The sequence below is a fragment of the Mustela nigripes genome, chromosome 5 (assembly GCF_022355385.1).
Source record: "Mustela nigripes isolate SB6536 chromosome 5, MUSNIG.SB6536, whole genome shotgun sequence".
Classification (NCBI taxonomy): Eukaryota; Metazoa; Chordata; class Mammalia; order Carnivora; family Mustelidae; genus Mustela; species Mustela nigripes.
Genome location: NC_081561.1, coordinates 149,665,379 through 149,685,346, shown reverse-complemented (window position 1 = coordinate 149,685,346; position 19,968 = coordinate 149,665,379). Strand labels below are relative to the sequence as shown.

Below are 19,968 nucleotides of genomic sequence, written 5' to 3'. Positions count from 1 at the left end.
CATGGGAACTCCTTGCTTGGGTTCGGGGTCCGCACCCATGGGAACTCCTTGCTTGGGTTCGGGGTCCGCACACATGGGAACTCCTTGCTTGGGTTCGGGGTCCGCACACATGGGAACTCCTTGCTTGGGTTCGGGATCCGCACACATGGGAACTCCATCCTTGGGGTCGGGGTCCGCACCCATGGGAACTCCTTGCTTGGGTTCAGGGTCCACACACATGGGAACTCCTTGCTTGGGTTCGGGGTCCACACACATGGGAACTCCTTGCTTGGGTTCGGGGTCCGCACACATGGGAACTCCTTGCTTGGGTTCAGAGTCTGAACTCATGAATACCACCTGCTTGGGTAAAGTTATTAAACCCTTGGGTTTTTGGAAAAACCATGGAGATTTCTGTCCTGGCAAAAGATAGGATGCCACACCCTTATAAAAGAGAGCTTTGTTTGGTCCCAAAGGTAACATCTCTTCCAGCTTTTTCTCACCCTGATGCAAGTGAAGAACTTTAGAGATATGGTCTGCTACAGCTAAAATAACGTTACCCTTTTTGTCAAAGTTCTCCTTGAGAGAAGTGTACGAAGACAAGCATTTGTACCGAAAGCTCTCAAACATGCCCTCTGGGATTATGTCATTGCCAAGTAGGCAGGCCAGAAGAGGAAGGTCTGCTAGGCTGATAGCCAGACTCTCACAGAGCTTCTCTCTACAAAGCATGACAGTACTAAGACTCTCCAGGCAGAGGTCACCAATTGAAAAGTAGGGACAAGTATCATAAATTAAGTAGTCAGTATCTTCTCCAAGAATCCCAAGACAGTTATTCTGGAGGCCATAAGAGGCCACCTCATAATCAGCCTCCTGTACGGAACACAGGGTTTCCTGACCCAGGGTCTTCAGAGCGAATCGTGTGAAGATGGCCAGCCCCGACGGGATGAAGAACATATTTCTGCCGGGCTGCTCCCTGTGTGACTTGATATACTGGAAGATCCTGGAGATCTCCTTATTGTTCTTGAGTCTCCGTTTCACCCACTCATCTCTCTTCTCCTGCTCCACCATGCCGTCAAAGAAGAACACCAGCTTGATGCCAACAGTTGTGAAAGTCTTAACAAAATCCCGCAAAGCAGAAAAGTATTCCCGCCACTGGCCACCGCAGATCCAAGACTCGGGAGTATACCAGTATCTGAGACAACACATGGCGTCGACCACGATGGTAGGAGTGCTCCCAGGGTGCTCGCTTCGGTGGCGTTCTGCCAGCTCTCGGAAATCCACCACTGTACAGATGTGTGGGCAGGTACTGCCCACAAACCCCTGCAAACCTCTCACGCCCATAACTGAACTCCCGGAAAGCTCCCGGAAAGGATCTGGAAAGGAAAATAAGTAATTATGGATGACCACTGGACATATGACCCCTTTCAAGCAAACACAAGACAACATCCAATACTCACTCTCCAGCTGCGAAGCACTCCAGCACTAACAAGATACGGAACATGACACACCTGTCAGGAGCCTGAAGCTCTCACTAAAGAGGAAGAGGCTCTTTACCCAAGCAGGAGTCAGCAGGGCTGCCTTCACCAGGGCCACACAGCGCAGCAACGCGCCAAGATTTGCATGAAGGCCCTCATTCAAGGGATTTCTCAACCAAACTAAAAACAAGGCAATGGTTTTCAAAGAAGTAGTGTTTCCCATCTAAGAACTCAAGACTAGAGTTAATTCTGAAAACCTAAAACATATACAGACACACACAATATCCATGTTTCTCAGAATAATTTTGCTGAGTGAAGAAAGCTAGACCAAGGGTGTACATACCGGAGGACCCGTCTGTACGAAATTCGAGTTCACTGAGAGTGGGGCTGCAGCACAGAGAGCTGGTGGTGCTGGCCCGGCATGGGGCAGGCAGGAAGGAGCGACGCACACAATGGAAACTTCGGGTGACGGATATGTTCACTACCTCACCTGTGGTAATGGTTTGACAGGCGAACACACGCTAAATCTTGTCTAACTGAACACTGAAACAAAGCACATTTTACTGTCTATCAAGTATACCTGAATGACGCTCTCAAAAAGAAAAAGATAAAAATTCACAATGCCAAATTTCTGTAACATCTGAGTTGGTGAGGGACTTTGAACGGAAAACCGCTCGCTCTGAAGCACAGAAACACGGTGGTTCCGAGTTGGAGCTCAAACTCTAGAGAAAACCAAAGCAGAGTATCTTAATGTCACTGGTCATAAAAAATTCCATGACGACGTCTTTGATCCTAACGGCCTGTGATTTTCACTTTGGTTTTAAGACTCATCAGGGCCGCGCGGCCGCGGATGAAACGGACACAAAGTCCTTACTGCGCAGACAGCTCCGGCGGAACAGAGGGAGCCTCTCCAGGCGTGGGACTGAGGGCGACAGCCATCAGCCGCCAACACACACCCGTGAGAGACGACTCTGGCCTCACGGTGCGCACGCTTCCCGCCGCACAGCACCGCGCACTCCAGTCACAGAATCTCCAGGCTCTGAAACAACTCTGACAGGCCTAAGACGATCAGCTGCAGCTCACAAACGAAGAAACTGCAAATAATCGACGACATTGAGAAAAGGGACCCTCACACGGGACTCTCTTTTTAAGAACTTACTGCTTGTTCACAGACACTGGCCCCTAAAAAAATTTGAAAAGTTATCTGTTTAATTGCCATTAATACTAACATATGTAAGCATGGAGTGGACATAGATGTCACACATGTGCGCTGACCTCTGGCGAAACCTCTCTTGTTAGCTTATGAAACGCAGCGGAACACACGCGTCCACAGACCCCAAACCACCGGAGAGCTCTCCCCAGCCAAGCTTCTACCCTGGGAACATTCCCCAGGTGTGAGTTTTTGAAGCAGAAACCGGACTTCTACCAGATTACTTCGATGCTGAGGCAGTGCTACAGTCTGGGCCTCTGGGTACGGACCCTGCTCACAAGCTTACACTGTTGTTTCTGAAGCCAAGCCAGGCTGGTTTTTCTCAGGAGATTCCAACGCAGTACTTCGGCGCAGGTTTGGAAAGAGAACGAACAGCACAGAGCAGGGTGCGCCGAGCTAATTAAAAACCATGCTCAGGGTGCACAAGCCCTCGGCCGTTACTCCGTGGCTGGCTGCAGAACAGCGGGGTTGGCCCACGATGACCGGCCAGGTGGCACGTGGCTCGGACTCGGATGCCCCCCCCCCGTGGCCAGAGGGGTCTCCGCCCCTCCCGCGGGCCCAGAGTGGCCGCTCCACGTTCCCCGGAGCGCAGCGCCTGGGGAGACCTGCCCACCGAGCCCACCGGTGGCCAGGGCCACCTCCTCGTTAGTCACTGGCAGCTCAAGACACACGTGAAGCTCAGGCTGAAACGAAACAGAACCTGCCTTCAGTCCCTGCTCCCCCGGACAGGGGCTCCAGTTTGCGTGGCAGCTCTGCCACATTTGGGTTGGCTGCCTTCCCTCACCAAGAAAAAGGGATTTTTGTTTCAAGCATTTTTCTCCTAAAACTGCAAGTGACAACACTGAGTTGCTCAAAACACTCTCCTCTTTATTTTGGGAGAAGTCAGGCTCAGCCTCTGCTTCGATCTTATTCAAATGCTTCTCTCCTTTCCCACCCAGCGGTGAAAAGCTCACTATTGTGATCAAACATGTACTGGGTTTTCCTCTTTCACACTGCCGATTTCTCACATTCTGAATCACAAATTACTGCAGGAATGTTACGTTACAATGTGCTCCTCTATGGCATTTACAAAAAAAAAAAAATGGGGGTAAGCCAAGACCTGGGAACGTGGGACACTGGGTGCTGCCTTCCGGTGTCGCGGCGCGCAGAGCTCAGTGCCCCTCAATGCACTTAGTGTGGCGGGACAAGAAATGCCCAAAAAAATAAGTTCTTTGGATATTACCTTTCAAGAATTTCTTTAAATATTGCTCAGAGCATACAGAGTTAACCCTTGAACAACATGGGTTTGAACTGAGGGGGTCCACTTATACCTGGATTTTTTCAATAAAACAGTCCAGTCCTGTAAATGTACTACCCCTTCCTTATGCTGTTAATACTGTTTTCTCTCCTCCTCCTGACTTTTCTGTAAGAATACGGTACACAGTACACGTCACACACACCCTGTGCTCACTGCCCGTTATCAACAAGGCCTCTCCTCCACGGTTGGCCATCAGTGAAGTTCGGCAGGGTCAGAAGGATTTTTGGCTGTGTGAAAGGGTCAATGCCCCTAACTTCTGCACTGCCGGAGGGTCGACCCCACGGAGGTTTTTCATTCCTTAGAGGCAGTTTTAAAGATCATTGCCAATACGTATGTGTATACACACGCATATACAGTCTTCGTTATTTGAATAAATGTTGTTTAGAAAGCAGACAGATGGCTCACTCGGGAGGAGTCTTACTGCCCAAAAGGCAAACCGGGAATCACCTCCATTAACGTGGCCTCCTCGAGGCCAACGACATCGCTCTGTCACACCCCCAGTACCCAGCACGGCGTCCGGCACGGCAAGCCCAGCCCCTGCCTGTGGATGAACGAGTACACAGAGGCATCGAAGGGCAGGCGCACAAAGAGAAACAAAGAACCAGTAGGTTACAGACTCTGACCGTAGGCAAAGGAAGAGCAGAAGCAGAGTCACTGGCCTCAAGGAGTTAACAGGCTGGTTCGGGAAGCAAAGCTGCAGCCCAGGGACGCTTATAAAGGAGGGGCCGGCAGGCCCGCTGCAAGGGGCCTCACCCCTCGGAACAGCTTCCTTCCACGCAGGGGCACCGAGCCCAACATCCCAGGTTACCAGAAAATGAGGCAGATGAGGAAAAGAGGCCAGAAGCCCCCTTATTCACAGTCTGTCCACTGAGACATACCAACCTGTCCGCCACCGATGGAAAGGGCCGAGTCCCTCAGGACATGGGGACAAACGGACTCAGGGCCAGCCCACAGATGGAAGGGGGCACGGACGGACAGACAGATGACAGACACACCGCCTACGCAGACAGCAGGGTCTGCAGGACGACCAGAAGCAAACTGGTGCCCACCTTAGAGCACACCCAGCAGCCGGCAGCATTAAACGCAGTTCTCCAAGGCTGGAAGACAACCCGAGCACACATCCATTAATGAGTGAGCCCCCAAGTTGGGAAGCTAGTTCAGACGTCACTGAAGAGCTGCAGTCGACGGAAATAAACTATTTTCATTTGGAGACAAATCAGGTTCAAGTCCTACAGAGCAATGAAATCAAAACCTTTGGGTTTATCAGAGAGAAATAATTTGTATCTCTACAAGACGCAAGGCTACAAACCAGCATGCAACATCAGTGCCTGGGCCCCAGTCCAGAGTAAGCCACCGAGTCCCGGAGCCACCTTCGGTCAGAAGACAGCACAGTGTGGGGTGACTGTGCCGAACAGTGACCCATGTGGCGGTGACAACACAAGAAACACGCAGTCCTTTTCCCTGGCTTCATCTCCACGTCTCAGACTATGTTTCTTCCGCTGGTAATGCGCTGGCTAGGCCCAGGCGCTCAGGGAGGGCCGCACGTGGCTTGTGGGGCACCTGAGGTCTGCCCTTCTTCCCTGTCTCCCTCTAACCTCTCCAGAAACAGAAACGCAGGGGACCCCTTCAACACAGCAAGGCAAGACCGGGGACTAAAAACTCCCCCAAAATGAATGCTTACCCCATACCAGCATAAGGGACCACGTTAGCTCCGTGTTTACTGAGTATTAATGAGTGCACAAACCAGGTAAATGAGTAAGCTGAGAGGGGCTGCCAACTGCGGTGGTCTCCATGCTTCAGAGGACCACCACCCTGGGCTCATTAAACTACTGACCAGAGGCTCTCCAGGACCAGATTTCAATCAGGCTCCTCAGGGCCCTCCTCTCAACTAGGTCTCAACTTTGGGCTCCCATGTACATCGTGGCTGAATCCAGTTTCAGCATGAGCACTACTGAGTCTGTCTGGAGAAAAACCCTACTCTTGATAGACGGTCACCCTCGAGATGGGATCAAAGGCTTCATTCCCCCCAGTTCTCTGGAGCCCTTCCCTCTGCTGGCCGCACATCCCCAGGTGTTTGCTGCCTTCCAAGCTGAGTCCTAGTTCTCTCTCCCCTAGCACAACAGCCTTAAATAAAGTCCTTACTGTTTTAGCCAGTGTCAGAGTATTTCTTCTTCAACACTGCATCTCTAAGAAGCTTAGTCAAATGAATGGAAGGCCTCTAGTTATTATGACAGACACTGTGTGTCTAGGTACAGGCGTCCAGACTCGGGATGTCCTGGAGGACCCTCCAGCACAGTCAGGCTATGGCCACATGCCAAGACTCAGAACACAGGGGCAAGGCTGAGGTAGACACTCAGGACTTGGTAGAATGACCCTAACTCTTAGCAGCATCCTAAGGAGAAGTGACAGCAAGTAGGCAGTACAGTACAGCTGATAAAAGGGAAGGCTCTAGAAGTTCAAATTCTAACGTCCACTAAATAGCAGTAAAACTCCAAGCACGTTACTTTATTCTATAAGCTTCATTCTTCATATCTATAAGGAGGATTATAAAAGCTACTTCATAAACTCTGATGCAATTTCACTTATATTACCAATTTATTCATAAAACATACCATCAGTTGCCTAAAGCTTAGTAAAATCAGCCCAGCACCAGTCAGAATTTAAAACAAAGCCTTGCAAGTTTTAGTGAGGTTTTACTGTATTTATAATTTTTCAAGATAGTTTACTTTAGTAAATCACGAATGTATTTATTTACAAAAATTTCTCATTTTAAAAGCAGCTAGCTCTGCAGAAAATTCAGAGACAGCACAAAGGAAGAAAAAAAACTGCCTATAGGGGCACTTGGGTGGCTCAGTGGGTTAAAGCCTCTGCCTTTGGCTCAGGTCATGATCTCAGGGTCCTGGGATCGAGCCCCACATCGGGCTCTCTGCTCAGCGGGGAGCCTGGTTCCTCCTCTCTCTCTGCCTGCCTCTCTGCTTACTTGTGATCTCTCTCTCTGTCAAATAAATAAATAAAATTAAAAAAAAAAAACTGCCTATAATCTCATCTTCCAAAGATTAACGACTACAACAATTTTAGAGTTCATATTTCCAGCCTTTATTATTATTTTCTTTTAAAAATCGGATACTCTTGTCCTTCCGTAATCTACTTTTGTGTCTTATCATGAATATATTCCCAAATCACCGTGTTAATGTTCTCCTCTAGTGCTATTTTTAATGGATGCTCAGTGCCGTAAGTGTGTATCCCATCTCTGTATATGAAGCTTTGAGTACATCCTGAGCATTTCCTTGGGACAAATCTTGAGAATTGCTGAGTCAAAGAGCACACACGGCAGTCCTTTTGCTTCCACGGGGTATCATTAATACTCTGCTCCACCAGGTGATCTTGTGTGAACGTGAATCTGGTTTACACCTTTAGCACGTACCTTTAGTCACTTACCAAAGCAGCACTAGCTATGACCAAGACAGGAGGGCCCTGCCCTCCAGCAACTCACACTCCAACAGGAAAACATTCAACCCACAACAAATCAGCTGGGCAGAGCTGTAGCTGGGGGCGGGGATGCTCAGCAGGGAGACCCAACCCAGATCCAGGATCCACAATAGCTATCCTGAGCAAGGGCACTGGGGAGCCTGACAGAAGGCAGGAAGGGCAGGCGCGGCCAGAGCCAGGAGGAGCCGGCAGAAGACGGGAGGCCAGGAGTCCTAAGGAATGAAGATTTTTTTTAACGTATCTTTTTGTAAATTTTGTGATACCTTTTTCTATCAGTAAATGGAGGTTTCTTTTTTTTTTTTTTAAAGATTTTATTTATTTATTTGACAGACAGAGATCACAAGTAGGCAGAGAGGCAGGCAGAGAGAGAGGAGGAAGCAGGCTCCCTGCTGAGCAGAGAGCCTGATGTGGGGCTTGAGCCCAGGACCTGAGATCATGACCTGAGCTGAAGGCAGCGGCTCAACCACTGAGCCACCCAGGCGCCCCTAAATGGAGGTTTCTAAGGTACTTAAAATACCTGTCCTGCTAAGTAGTTTAACCTGGGACTTTATTTATATTATAAATGTATATTTTATTATAAATGCTTCAGGACAAGAAGAGGAAAAAAAAAAAAAAACCACACACACCAACTCTCAGTATGGCCAGAACTCTGATGTACAGGAAGAAGACCGAGGAGACGAGGCTGCAAACCGGGCCAGACACCTGTACCTGGACTTGACCCCAGGGGAAATCAGATATTGGTCAAGGCTGTAAAGCAAATCCTACTTAGAAACACTGCCCTGACTCCCTGAAGGAAAGATGGAGAGAGGCAAGACTGAAGATCAATTAGGGGCTCTGGTAGACTCTGCATGTTCTGGCTGCCCAATACCCAAACACCTACTTTGGAAGAACTCTAAGGGATGTGGTCCTAATTCTTTTTGCAAAGAAAAAGGAGGCAGAGACCCTCTTCCGGCCCTCACACCCTTACCAAAGACCAGAGTTCTAAACTCTTGTATTTGCTCAGGAAATCGCTCCGGCCCTGTGCTAGCAGCTATGGACACAGCAACGGACCAGACAAAGTCCCTGACTAAGAAATGAGCCCTGAGAGTGAGACTAAAAGGCACAGGGCCCAGCAGAAAAGAAAGTCCAACAGTGTGTACATGTGTCAAAAATGCACCATATTGTACACTTACTCTACAAGCCCCACACCAGCCATCTCTAGTCCCACTGGGCCATGCTCAGTTTGTCAGACTCATGGAAGGCGTGCCATGCGGTACCAGCAAAGACCAAAGAGCTGGTGCTGGGCAGCAGCCAGCAGTGCGGGCTATGTTAGGGCACCTGCCTGAGGTTACAGACACTAACAGCAAAGCCCACATTTGAACCCACCGGCTTCCAAAGCTTGTGCATCTTTCACTAGGCCACACCCCCACCTAACCACCCCATCTGAGTGATCTGGTTGCTGCTGGCTCCAGTGCTGGAATGACCAAATCACTCATGGCAGAACTGTCCTCAGTCCAGAGAGCTCTCCTTCCTGAAGGCTCTCCCAGTCACAAGGCCACTCACAGAATCGTCAGGACTGAGGGGACAACCGAGAACACTGGGCCCTTCCCTAACCCTCTGAAGCTCTGCAAAACCCCTTAAAGAACAATGACACATAATGTGAAAACCAGTGCCACTCACTGAACATAAATAAAGACTCATGTACGCCTGTAAAAATTTATGCTTTAATCCACATTTCAGGATAAGAATGCAATTTAAATTCATTCAAATTTAGTCAAAGCTAAAACAATTTACTCATAGGACACCTCTCCAGGCTCTTATTTATTACGGACGCTTTTCTACTCAGTCTGACGATGAGCTCCTACGTCCACAGTAGAGAAAAATACGGAAAGGCGTCTGAGGCAGCACGTGGGTACCGACAGTAGCTGACACTGCTAGGAGCTGACATTAACAGGGAAACTAAGAAGACCTAAAAGACACAAAAACTCCAAACAAGTAACAGGGCAACAGCTGTCCCTGCCTCAACAAGTCCTACAATATTTACATCACAACAAATTCTGTGTAAAATGTTTACATGAGATCATTAAAGAAAGCTTATACCACATCCTGCACATTCTATTAAGCAGGGAAATAACATATTTTAGAAAGACCGCCATCCTAGATGGAAGATTTTGGTGCTTAATGGGCAAAGCTCCAAAACTATGCAGGAGACTCTGCTGTTTCAAAAAGGCTTACTTCTCTCTTACCCTGGCTGGCAGCAGTTTAACTAGCAAATGACTTTACAATAACTCACCACCCTCGGGGCTGCAGCACGAACAGAACAGTACACGGCTGCATGCTCAGGGCACTCTGCGTGCACACGTGGGAGTCCACAGCTAGACAGGCATGCTGACGGGCCTAGTAACGGAGTCCACGCTACAGCAAACATTCTATAATAAAAGCAACGGATTCCCACATTTTGAGTAAAATTTGTTTATAAGGAAAAGGGTGCTCAGGAGCTGGTTGGTTTTGGTTGGCAATGGCTCTGATTTACGGTTTGACCGAAGACAAATCATTTAATCTCTTTGTAGATCATTGATTCCCTTTTTGGTAAAACTTAAATAATGATTTACCTCTCAGTTTGGTAGATTTTGAACTACTACTACAAAATCCTTTAATAATATCATATTTTATATAAATAACTTAAACCTTAAGTAACATGTTTTTAGTCTCTGAAAATTTTTCCAACAGAACACCTTACAGACATCTAAAAGCAAATGAGAATAAAGTTATTTAGGCTAGCTATAAAGCTTTATAAAAATAACTGATAGCACCAGGACTGCCTCATCTTCAAACCAAGAAAAGCAAGCACACAGTGAATTCCTGATTTGCCAACAGCTCCAGCTTCTATAAGACCTCGATTAGCTGGACGTTCCCCTTTTACGGTTAACCTCTTCTTGAAAGAGGCGGGCACCCAGCAGTGAGGTCCGCCAGTACCGGCACTGCTGCCAGATGCACCGAGCTGGGTCTCCCGCATCTCCTCCCAGAGCAAACTCAAGCCAGGCTACAGCAGGGGTCGGGTCCTCTGCACTGGGTCCTCTCCCCCGCCCAAGCCTCAGGAAGGAGCACACACAGCACCGGACCCCAGGGCAGCAGGAGGAGCTAAGGGCTAGTTTCATAAGGATTCAAGTGCAGGGCCTGCAATCTACACAAACGGGATCGTGCGTCTTGGAAAAGACTAAATTGTCGACACGAGACTCCTGAGGCCTTTCCCGGTGCCTTGGAAGGGGCTCATGAGAGGGCACCGGACGCCCGATCCTCATTAGCTTTACAGTAAGTCCACCTCATCACCCACACCCTGAGTCAGGCTCAGGGACGGGGCAGAACCTCCGCATACGGAAAAGCACAGGTGCCCTCGAGGTCACCGCCGGCCTCTGGTCCGTCTAACAGAGGAGAAACCCGAGGCCAGGAGGGACCGGGTCTCCGCGGGTCTGGACGGCCGCCCGGCCGGGATGACAGCAAGGAAGGCGGCGGTGAGGTGGTGGAGGAGCGTGGACGGGAGGGCGAGCGGGCCGGGGCGGGGCGCAGCCGGGGTCGCGTCGGTGCTTTCCGCAGACTCAACTCGCCGGGGGCAGAAGGGGCCTTCCGAGGCGCCGGGGACCGCGGGCCGGGCCGGGAGCCGCGGCGGCAGCGCTCCGGGCGGCAGCGCTCCGGGCGGGGAGGAAGCGGCCACACACAGCGCGGGCGAGGCTGTGCGGGTCCGAGACGGTCGCCACACCGGGCAGGCCCCGAGCGGAGGCAGCGGTCGGGCCGCGAGAACACAGGAGGCGGCCACGGCAGGAGCCCGGCTGCCGCTGCGCACCGCTCGGCTCCGGGAACGGACAGGAGCCCGAGGTCGCGGACCTGCTCCCCGGCGTCCCTCGGAACCAGCCCAGCATCTGGGCGCCATTCCCGGGACCACGGGCTCCTGCCCTCCCCGCCAACCGCTCCGCACGGCCGTCCTCGGGTTCTCGGCCCCAGGCGTCTCCTCCGCTCCCGGCGCAGGACGCTCACCCACAGCCGCCGGGCGACCCTCCGCGGCCCCCTCGCCCCGAACTCCCCAGGGCTTCCCGCCAGGCCCTCTCGGAGCGCGCGTGCCTCCCCCACCCCCCCGGGCGCCCGCGCCCACGGTCCCCGCGGTCCCCTCGGAGGAGCGGCCCCCGGCCCGGCTTCCCGCGCCAAGGCCTCCCGCGCGGACGCGTCCCGCACAGACACTCCCCGGGCCGCCCGCGCGGCCGCCCGCCCGCCTTCGCCCCTGCAAGGGCCCCACGGCCGCGGGCAGGACAGCGCCGCTCTGCGCCGCGGGCGCGCGGTCGGAGGCCGCCCCGGGACGACACCGCAGGGCGCGCCCGGAGCCGGCGCCCATCCCTGCGGGGAGAGGAGGGTCGGGCGGGCGCCGAAGAGGAGGAAGCAAGGCGCAGAGCCGCAGGGCCGGGCGGCCGGGCCGGGCGGTGCCGGCGACGGAGACGGAGACGGCCGGGGGGGCCGATGGGCGGCGAGCGCCCCGGGGTCCGGCGCGGGGCTGCGGGCGGGCGGGGCCGCTGAGGGCTCGGACCCGGGGGCCCCGCGACGGCGGAACCGCGGAGCCGCAGAACCGCGGGCGCAGCGAGCCGAGCCCGACAGGCCGCGAGCGGTCCGGACGGCGCTGGCCCCGCAGGCCCGGCCCTACCTAGAGATGCGCCCGCACAGCCAGGGACGCGCCCGCGCCGCCCTCGGCCCAGCCGCTGCCAGCCGCGCACTTCCGCTTCCGCCCCGAGCGCTTCCGCCCCGAGCGCTTCCGCTCGCGAGACGGCCCCGCGCCGGGGGGGGGGGGGGGGAGGGGCGGGGCCTGCGAGGTCCGGCCCCGGGGCGCCGCGGGAATGAGCTGCGCAGGCGCCAAGCCCGTTGCCTCGGAAACCGCGCGGTGCTCCGTGCTCGCGCCGCGCGCTCCCTCCGCCGCGCGTGGGCGTCGGCGGCGCAGCCTCTTTCCGCTCCCGGGCGGGTTCCGACGGTGACCCCGAGCCCCGGGGGAGCGCCGCGGCCGTCCCGGGGCGGCTGGGGGCGGGCGGCGTCCCGCGGAACCTTCCCGAAGCCCGGCCGGTGCGGAGCGAGGACCCTCCGGATCCCGGGGCTTCAGACGCTGCGGGCGGGCAGCGAGCGTCCCCCGCTCCGGCCGCGCGCGTCCCCGCGGGGGCCCGGGGGGGCCGCTGAGAACGGGCGCGGGGCGGGGGCCGGGGCGGGCGCTGAGAACGGGCGCGGGGCGGGGGCCGGGGCGGGGACCGGGGCCGGGGCCGGGGCGGGCTTCTCTGTCCCCTCCGCCGCCTCAGCGGCGAGGTCGGGGCAGTGCCGGGGCTTCCCGAAGCCGGCAGAGCGCTCGGCCACCGCGAGCCCTCCGGGCCCTGCGGCCGCCTGTCGGCGTGGCCGTGACGGTGGCGCGGACGGTCATTGCCCGAGGCCCCGTGGCTCCGCGGGCGGGTTTTCCAGTCTGGAGCGCGCGAGAGTTGGGGGGAGGAGCAAGGGCAGGTGCGGGGCTCTGCAGAAATTTCGGGGACGAGGCAGTCCTGCCGGAGTGGCGGCAGGTGAAGCTGCGCGGTGAACCCACCACCGGGTCAGGCAGCGCCTCCACCGCGTGTCACGGATTTTGGACCCCGCTCCTAAGCCACCGTGTGTCCACTTTACTTCTGAAGCTGCTTTAAGATCCGCGACGTGCACGTCCCGCGCCTGGCGTGCACCCGGCATCTGAGGATCAGATGCAATCGGGCGGTCCGGATTGCAGCCACTGCCCATTCCTCCCGCTGAAATGAGTAAGCGGGAGAAGCAGACTCCTGACTGAGCAGGGAGCCCGATGCGGGACTCGATCCCAGGACCCTGAGATCATGACCTGAGCCGGAGGCAGAGGCTCAACCCACTGAGCCACCCAGGCGCCCCCGTTTCAGTTTTGAAAACTGAAATCCCTCTGCCCAAGGCCCCATCAGTCCCAGGGAAACTGAGAGAGTTGGGCACCATAAGAAAGAACTGCTCTGGGAGAGGCACACTGGGAGCCAGGCTGGTCCAGGGGCCCGTGGAGACAAGTGTCCATTACTCCTTTTCTGAGAGTCACCGGCTCCAGTGGGTTGGTGGACAGACTCAGTTACAAAAGTTATATCCACATACAATGGGCAGAATAGTCCTGGAACGGTTCACAAGGGGGTGGTTTCCCCACCTGAGAGCCTGGGGTGGTGGGGTTCAGGGAAGGAAGGGACTTCACTCCTCTCTTTTGAATCTGGCAGCCAAGTGTGATGGCAGAAGAATCGCCTTTAAACCAATCTGATTTATTTTTAAGTAAATTACTGACAAGTCAAATTGTTAATACCAGTTTATTTAAGCTGCATCTCAGAATCTGTCCACACAGCATACCTCAGTAGGCTTTGTAAGCCCCAGGGAGTAACAACCTTCAGTGGAAGGAAAATGACCAAATACTGTTCTCTTCAATGTCTCTTGCAAAGCACTTGACAGATCAGGCACTCAAAAAACATTGCCAAACTGAAATGACAGCACACACATACGTGTTAAAAGTTTTGGGAAGGAATCTCTCCACTCAGCCTAACGGGCTCTTCTTTCCTGTTGACTTTTTTTTTTTTTTTTTTTTTTAGTAAAGTCACCGGTGCTCAGCACCTACTACTGATTGGGTACCACAGCAAGAAGGATGTGATCTTAAGGAGCACACACTGAGGCAGGGAAGAAAGACTGACATACGTTAAATATTAGGAAACAAGTGAAACCGTGTAAAATCTGTAACATTGGATGAAGAAGGGAGCAAGGGGAGTCTGGAAGGAAGTGGGATCTCAGAAGTGGAAGAGGAGGGTTTCGCATGCAGGAGAACCTAGGAAACAAGCGGAGCCGGACTTGAGGTGGTGCAAGGGGCCGGCGGGGACACCACTCACAGTCTGTGCAGAGCCAGACTGAGGAGGCAGAGGGCACAGGTCAAACAAAAGCCCTCTCTGACTGCTTGGGTGAGTCCCACCACTTGGCAGTCTTCTCTACCTCCTGGAGCTTCCAATAGGCATCTCTGCCTCCCTCTTAAATATACACACATGACCAAGGATCAACAGACAGTTGAGGAAGACAGAAAAAAAGGAGAAAACGAACTAGGAAAAAGAAAAATATTAAAAACATTTTTTGCAGTCTCTGAAAGTAATATATCCATGAGGGAAATAGAGAGGGGTATATAAAAGAACATTCTAAAAATAAGAGCTCTTGAAAATTATACAAGAAATGATACGTCTAAGAAGTGTTTACATTTAAAATGTAAACCTGATGATATCTCTCAGATATTAGAACAAAAAGAATAAGAGATGGAGAAAGATAAAGCATAAGAAAATTGGAAGATTAAAGTTTGACATGTGAAAAATAGGAATTACAAGAAAGAGAACAGAGGTAATGAAGAGGAAATTACTCAAGAAGTAATTCAGGAAAACTTCCAGACTTAAGAGATGTGTTCTCAGATTGAAAGGATTGCCAGTGGACTCCGGGAACCCGACTTAGAGTTACAGTAGGGAGGGGTTGGAGGATGGGGTAACCCGGGGACGGGCATTCAGGAGGGCAGCTGAGGTGACGAGCACTGGGTGTTATACCCAACTGATGAATCACTGACCACTAATCAAAAACTAAGGATATGTTGGCTAGTTGAACATAATTAATTATTAAAATTAAAAATTTTAATTAAAAATTTAAATTTAGGGGCGTCAGGGTGGCTCAGAGGGTCGGGCCTCTGCCTTCTGCTCAGGTCATGGTCTCAGGGTCCTAGGATCGAGCCCTGCATCCGGCTCTCTGCTTGGCGGGGAGCCTGCTTCCCCTTCTCTCTGCCTACCTATGATCTCTCTCTCTGTGTCAAATAAATAAATAAAAATCTTTAAAAAATTAAAAAATTTAAATTTTAAAAATTTAAACTTTAAAAATTAAAACTAAAAAAAAAAGAAAGAAAAGAGTTGCCAAATACCCAGCACAACGAATCTGAAATTATCCACAGTAAGGCACATCACAAAATTTCAGGACACCAGGGATAAAGAAAAGATCTTTAAACATTTCCATAGGGAAAAATAAAAAGTCACATTTGAAGTTTTGGCAATCTGAAGAGCATGGGAATTCGCAGTCAAATCCAAGGAAACTGAAATTCAATGGAGATTTAACTTCAAAATTCTGAAGAATATAATTCTAACATGGAATTCTATTCTCAATCGAAATATTAGTTAAGTGTGAGAGAATAAAGAAATATTGAGGTATGGAGCTCAAAAATATTATCTAACAAATACTTTATTCGGAAACCTGCTGAAGGTCTCCAAAGGTCTCCAAAATGAGTCCAGAGAGCGGAATATTTAGGACTTGGGTAGCAGGGAATCCAAGTGAAGAGAAAAGCGGGGAGTCCTAACAAAAGACCATTTGAATTGGAGCAGGAGGCCCCACAGGGACATTGTTCCAGGAGGGTGAGCCCCAGGAAATACCAGGTGTGTCTGAATATTTTAAAAGATCTTTCGGAGTTAGTGATGGCAAGCAATAGGTCCATAGAAAAGTCAACAAGCAAATAAATCAGGCAATTGCTGACTCCAGTAAACAGAAAAATCTGTACAAAAAAGAAAATGTAATCACAGCATATGCCTCAGCTATAATTACATAGTTTTAATAAGGTAAAGAAGGAATGGTCATTTAATATAAATGATGTTATAATCAATTTTTGAAAAAATGGGAGGTGAACTTCTGTGTGTTCATAAGTTTGTGTGTTGGAAATCTGGTAGAAGAACTACTCTTCCTCTGCTAGAGCTGGGGAGTCCGTGGACAATAAACCCAAGTGAGAACGGAAGACACAGCGTTAAGAGACTCTTTTTTAAGAAATGTAAGAGCAGGAGCGCCTGGGTGGCTCAGTCTGTTAGGCATCTGCCTTCAGCTCAGGTCCTGCCCCCGGGGTCCTGGGATTCTCTCTCTCCCTCTCCCGCCCCCCAAAGAGGAAGGAGAGGGAGGGGGAGCACGGAGTGGGGAGGGGAGAAAAGAGAAAAAACGAAGGAGACAGCAGTTTCAGGGAGAATCTAAAAATGGGATGGGGGGTTTAAGAGAAGAAAAGTAGGAAAGGGAAGAAGAAAAACAACCTGTCCGTTGAAAGTAGAGAGAGGAGAATTAGGAGAGTGAAATGTTGAAGAGAAAGACATCGCGTCAACTGTGAGAGTGAAACTCTGGCAAGGGCAGGATTAGGGCAGGTTTCTCTGGGTAATAAATAGCCTTCAAATTTTATTCAGAGTCAGTTTTAATTTTATTTGAATGCTGAACTGAGTTTCTTTGAATGCAGCAATCACGTGGGTTGATGTGTTTTTTAAAAAATTTTATTTATTTGAGAGAGTGAGAAAGAGAAAGCACTAGAGAGACAGCAAGCACAGTGGGGTCAGAGGGAGAGGGAGAAGCAGGTTCCCCACCCCCCCAGCAGGAAGCCTGGCATGGGGCTTGATCCCAGGGCTCCAGGATCATGACCCAAGCTGAAGGCAGACGTCCAACTGACTGAGTCACCTAGGTGCCCCGGATTGATGTGGTTTTATTTGAATAATAATTCACCATCCAAAAATTGGGAAAGAAAAAAGCCCCACCATAACAATATACTGACTTCTAAATATTACCAAAGTGTTTTCTTGCTGGTGAAAATGGCATACAGAAAGACAGTGTACGTCTTCCTCTCCTGGTCGTCATTATGCTAACTTGGGAATTCTGGGTCCCAGCAGCTTTCGCGCAGCCGTGGAAGGGAGCCCACCGAACACTTGGGCCAGCAGTCTGAGAGCACCGGAGCAGAAACATGGGGGGCGTCTTGTGCCTGGACAATGAGGGTGAGCCAAAAATTAACTACCACCAAAACTGCTCTGCCTCTTCATTCTCTTTGGTGATGTGCCTTCCTTCGGGCTGTGGGTGCTGTGTGGCTGTGGGTGTTAGGGTTTCCTGTCACTTGCTGCCGGGCACCCTGCTTCGGCTTCTGCCCACGAAAGGGTGATTCCTACAGAACTTGTCCTTCCACTTTAAACCTAGAAAACTAGACAAAATATATGAAATTACTATTTTCAGCCAGTAGAAACAGGAAGCGGAGGACAGAGATGCCTGAAGAAAGGAAAACAAGCCTGGTGACGCCGTGACTTTCTGCCCGAGTCAGCAAAGACCATCAGTGAGACGAAAGCCTGGTTCCTTGGTATCAATGAAACTGATGAACCATCAGCCACAGTGACCACAACGAGAAGAAGACAGAGATCACTCACACTCACGATGGAAGACGGAACCACAGATTTTACTTACACTGAATGGTTAAAAGCAGACGATTTGAGCAACTTTAGATGAGGTGGACAAATTCGATGAACCAAAGAAATAACCGAGGCTGACCAAAGAAGAACAGAAAATCTGAGGGGCGCCCAGATGGCGCAGTTGGTTGAGCGTCTGCCTTTGGCGCAGATCATGATCCCCAGGTCTCAGGATGGAGCCCCACTCAGTGGGGAGCCTGTTTGTCCCTCTCCTGCTCCACCTGCTCATGCACTTTCTCTCTCTCTGTCAAATGAATATGATCTTTAAAAAAACAAATTCTAAGTAACCCTATATTTATTAAGCCATATATTTATTTGTTAAACTGAATTTCCAGGTAAAAACCTTCCAACAAAGAAAACTCCAGGGGCGCCTGGGTGGCTCAGTGGGTTAGGCCTCTGCCCTCGGCTCAGGTCATGAACCCAGGGTCCTGGGACCGAGCCCTGCTTCGGGCTCTCTGCTCAGCGGGGAGCCTGCTTCCCTCTCTCTCTCTGCCTGCCTCTGCCTGCTTGTGATCTCTGTCAAATAAATAAATAAATTCTTTAAAAAAATAAAAAAGAAAGAAAACTCCAGACCCGTGTAGCCTCACTGGTGAATTATATCAAACATTTAGGGAAAACATATTAATCCTATACAAACTCTTTCCGAAAATAGAAGACGTCTCTGTTCATTGTGTAATGCACGTAAGTGGCAGAAAGCAGGTCTAACTTGACTTTGGACTTCCAGCCCCTAAGACAGGTGAGTTCATGAATGAGTAAATGAGTAAATGCATGTGCTTTGGGCAAGTGGGTCTGACCATGGCCCCAGCTTTGAACAGTCATTTCCGTAAGCCAGTCTCGGTTTTTCCACTTGCCTTCACTGCGGTTGGCTCTGTGGTGGCCTGTGACTGGTTCTAGCCACTGAGAAATGAAGGTGGTGGTGGGTCATTCATAACACACTCACACTGGACCCTTAACACCCTGAAAACAGCTACATTTCTCACCTCGATTAATTAATGAATGTAAATAAGAACAGTTCCACCTACCATTAAAAGAAAGCAAAAGTTTATTACTATTCCTAAAAAAATCCAGACTTAGCAGTCTTGCCCCTCCATACCTACCAGCAGCGACCAGCACCTGAAGCACTTTGCAGTCATTAGTTATTAGTGATAATGACTGATGAACAGCCACCGCCCTGTTCCTGTTTTCCTAAAAGAAGATAGTATTTTGAAAGAAATCCTTGATGGAGTGCCAGTGCTGTCCCCGTTCTGTTTCCTGGAAGGTGGCACAGGGGAGGGACTAAAACTTTAATGGTGTGGAGGGAGGAAACCGAAAAGCAAGGACTGCAGCTCAAGAAAGCATGAGATGACATTCTGAGACGAAGAAATGTACTGATTTGAAGGTGAAAAGACATTTGCCTAAACTTGTCCCGTTTTTTCTTTTTTCTCCTCCGATACTTAGGCTGTTTATTGGGGTCCCTTTCTCTCCAGCCCATTTGCTGGAGTAGGGCTCTGCAAAGCCGGTCTCCTAGCAGCCGAGTGCAGAAGGCCCATTCCTATCACAATGGACTGAAGGAAAGAAAGAGCCTGGTCTGTTTAAACTGCCTCTGTCTTCATTCACAGCCTGAGGTCCGTTGGCATTGTGACACCCACAATAGCACTAAAGGACTCATTGTGGCCGAAAACAAATCAAAACAGAATAAGGGTGCTAAGATAAAAGAGTCATGCCACAAAATTGCTTAAAAAACCCAAGTCTTACATCTGAGATTTATGTTACCTCTTGGCTGTGTGGCCTGTTGGCCAGTGTTTAGAACAACCGCTGGAGTTTAATAAACAAAAAGATAATTGGGGACTTCATGTACATTTTTAAGGGCGCTTCCACAGAAAGGGTGGGCATGCTGGGTTGGGTTGGAAGCTGTTTAATAATTATCATTCTTTGTTTGCACAACATTTGGGGAGCCACACTCCGCACTTTGTGCTTATTTTCCTTCTGACAAACATGCCGGAGCTATGCCCATTGGCCCAACAGTGGCCCCCACACAGTCGCTCCCAGCCCCCCCCCCACCCCTGCCCGGACCGACCTCAGATGCTGCGAGAACCCACGCCCAGTTCAGCAACAGGTGGAAGGTTGAATAGCTTCACACGTTTTTCGGGAGAGGGGGTGGGGAAAAGGGGAAAAAGGCAGGCTTCTGGGAGCCGATTTAGGGATTAGATCAGATGTTATTGCTAGTGAAAAATTAAACAGCCCGGTGCTCTGGGGAGTGCAGAT

The 19,968-nt window shown here is 51.1% G+C and overlaps 1 protein-coding gene and 1 long non-coding RNA gene across 5 annotated transcripts in view; one reads left to right on the top strand and one right to left on the bottom strand.

Annotated features, from left to right (window-relative positions):
* Positions 1–12,232, bottom strand: part of FAM120B (family with sequence similarity 120 member B) — an 88,815-nt gene extending 76,583 nt beyond the window's left edge. For 2 of the 4 annotated variants that reach the window (XM_059401475.1, XM_059401476.1), the window contains exon 1: positions 12,114–12,232. Coding sequence is in view for 1 of the 4 variants with exons in the window: in XM_059401472.1 (XP_059257455.1) it covers positions 1–1,317 (1,317 nt within the window). In the remaining 3 variants the exon portion in view is untranslated. Of the gene's footprint in view, positions 1,350–12,113 lie in introns of all 4 variants that reach the window. The other 2 variants (XM_059401472.1, XM_059401474.1) reach the window with 2 other exon arrangements.
* A 193-nt stretch (positions 12,233–12,425) lies between these two features.
* LOC132017544 (uncharacterized) lies at positions 12,426–18,198 on the top strand. The gene is made up of 3 exons (XR_009404325.1): positions 12,426–12,523; positions 17,164–17,265; positions 17,498–18,198. It is a non-coding gene; the product is annotated as an uncharacterized LOC132017544 (long non-coding RNA).
* Positions 18,199–19,968: the final 1,770 nt, after the last annotated feature.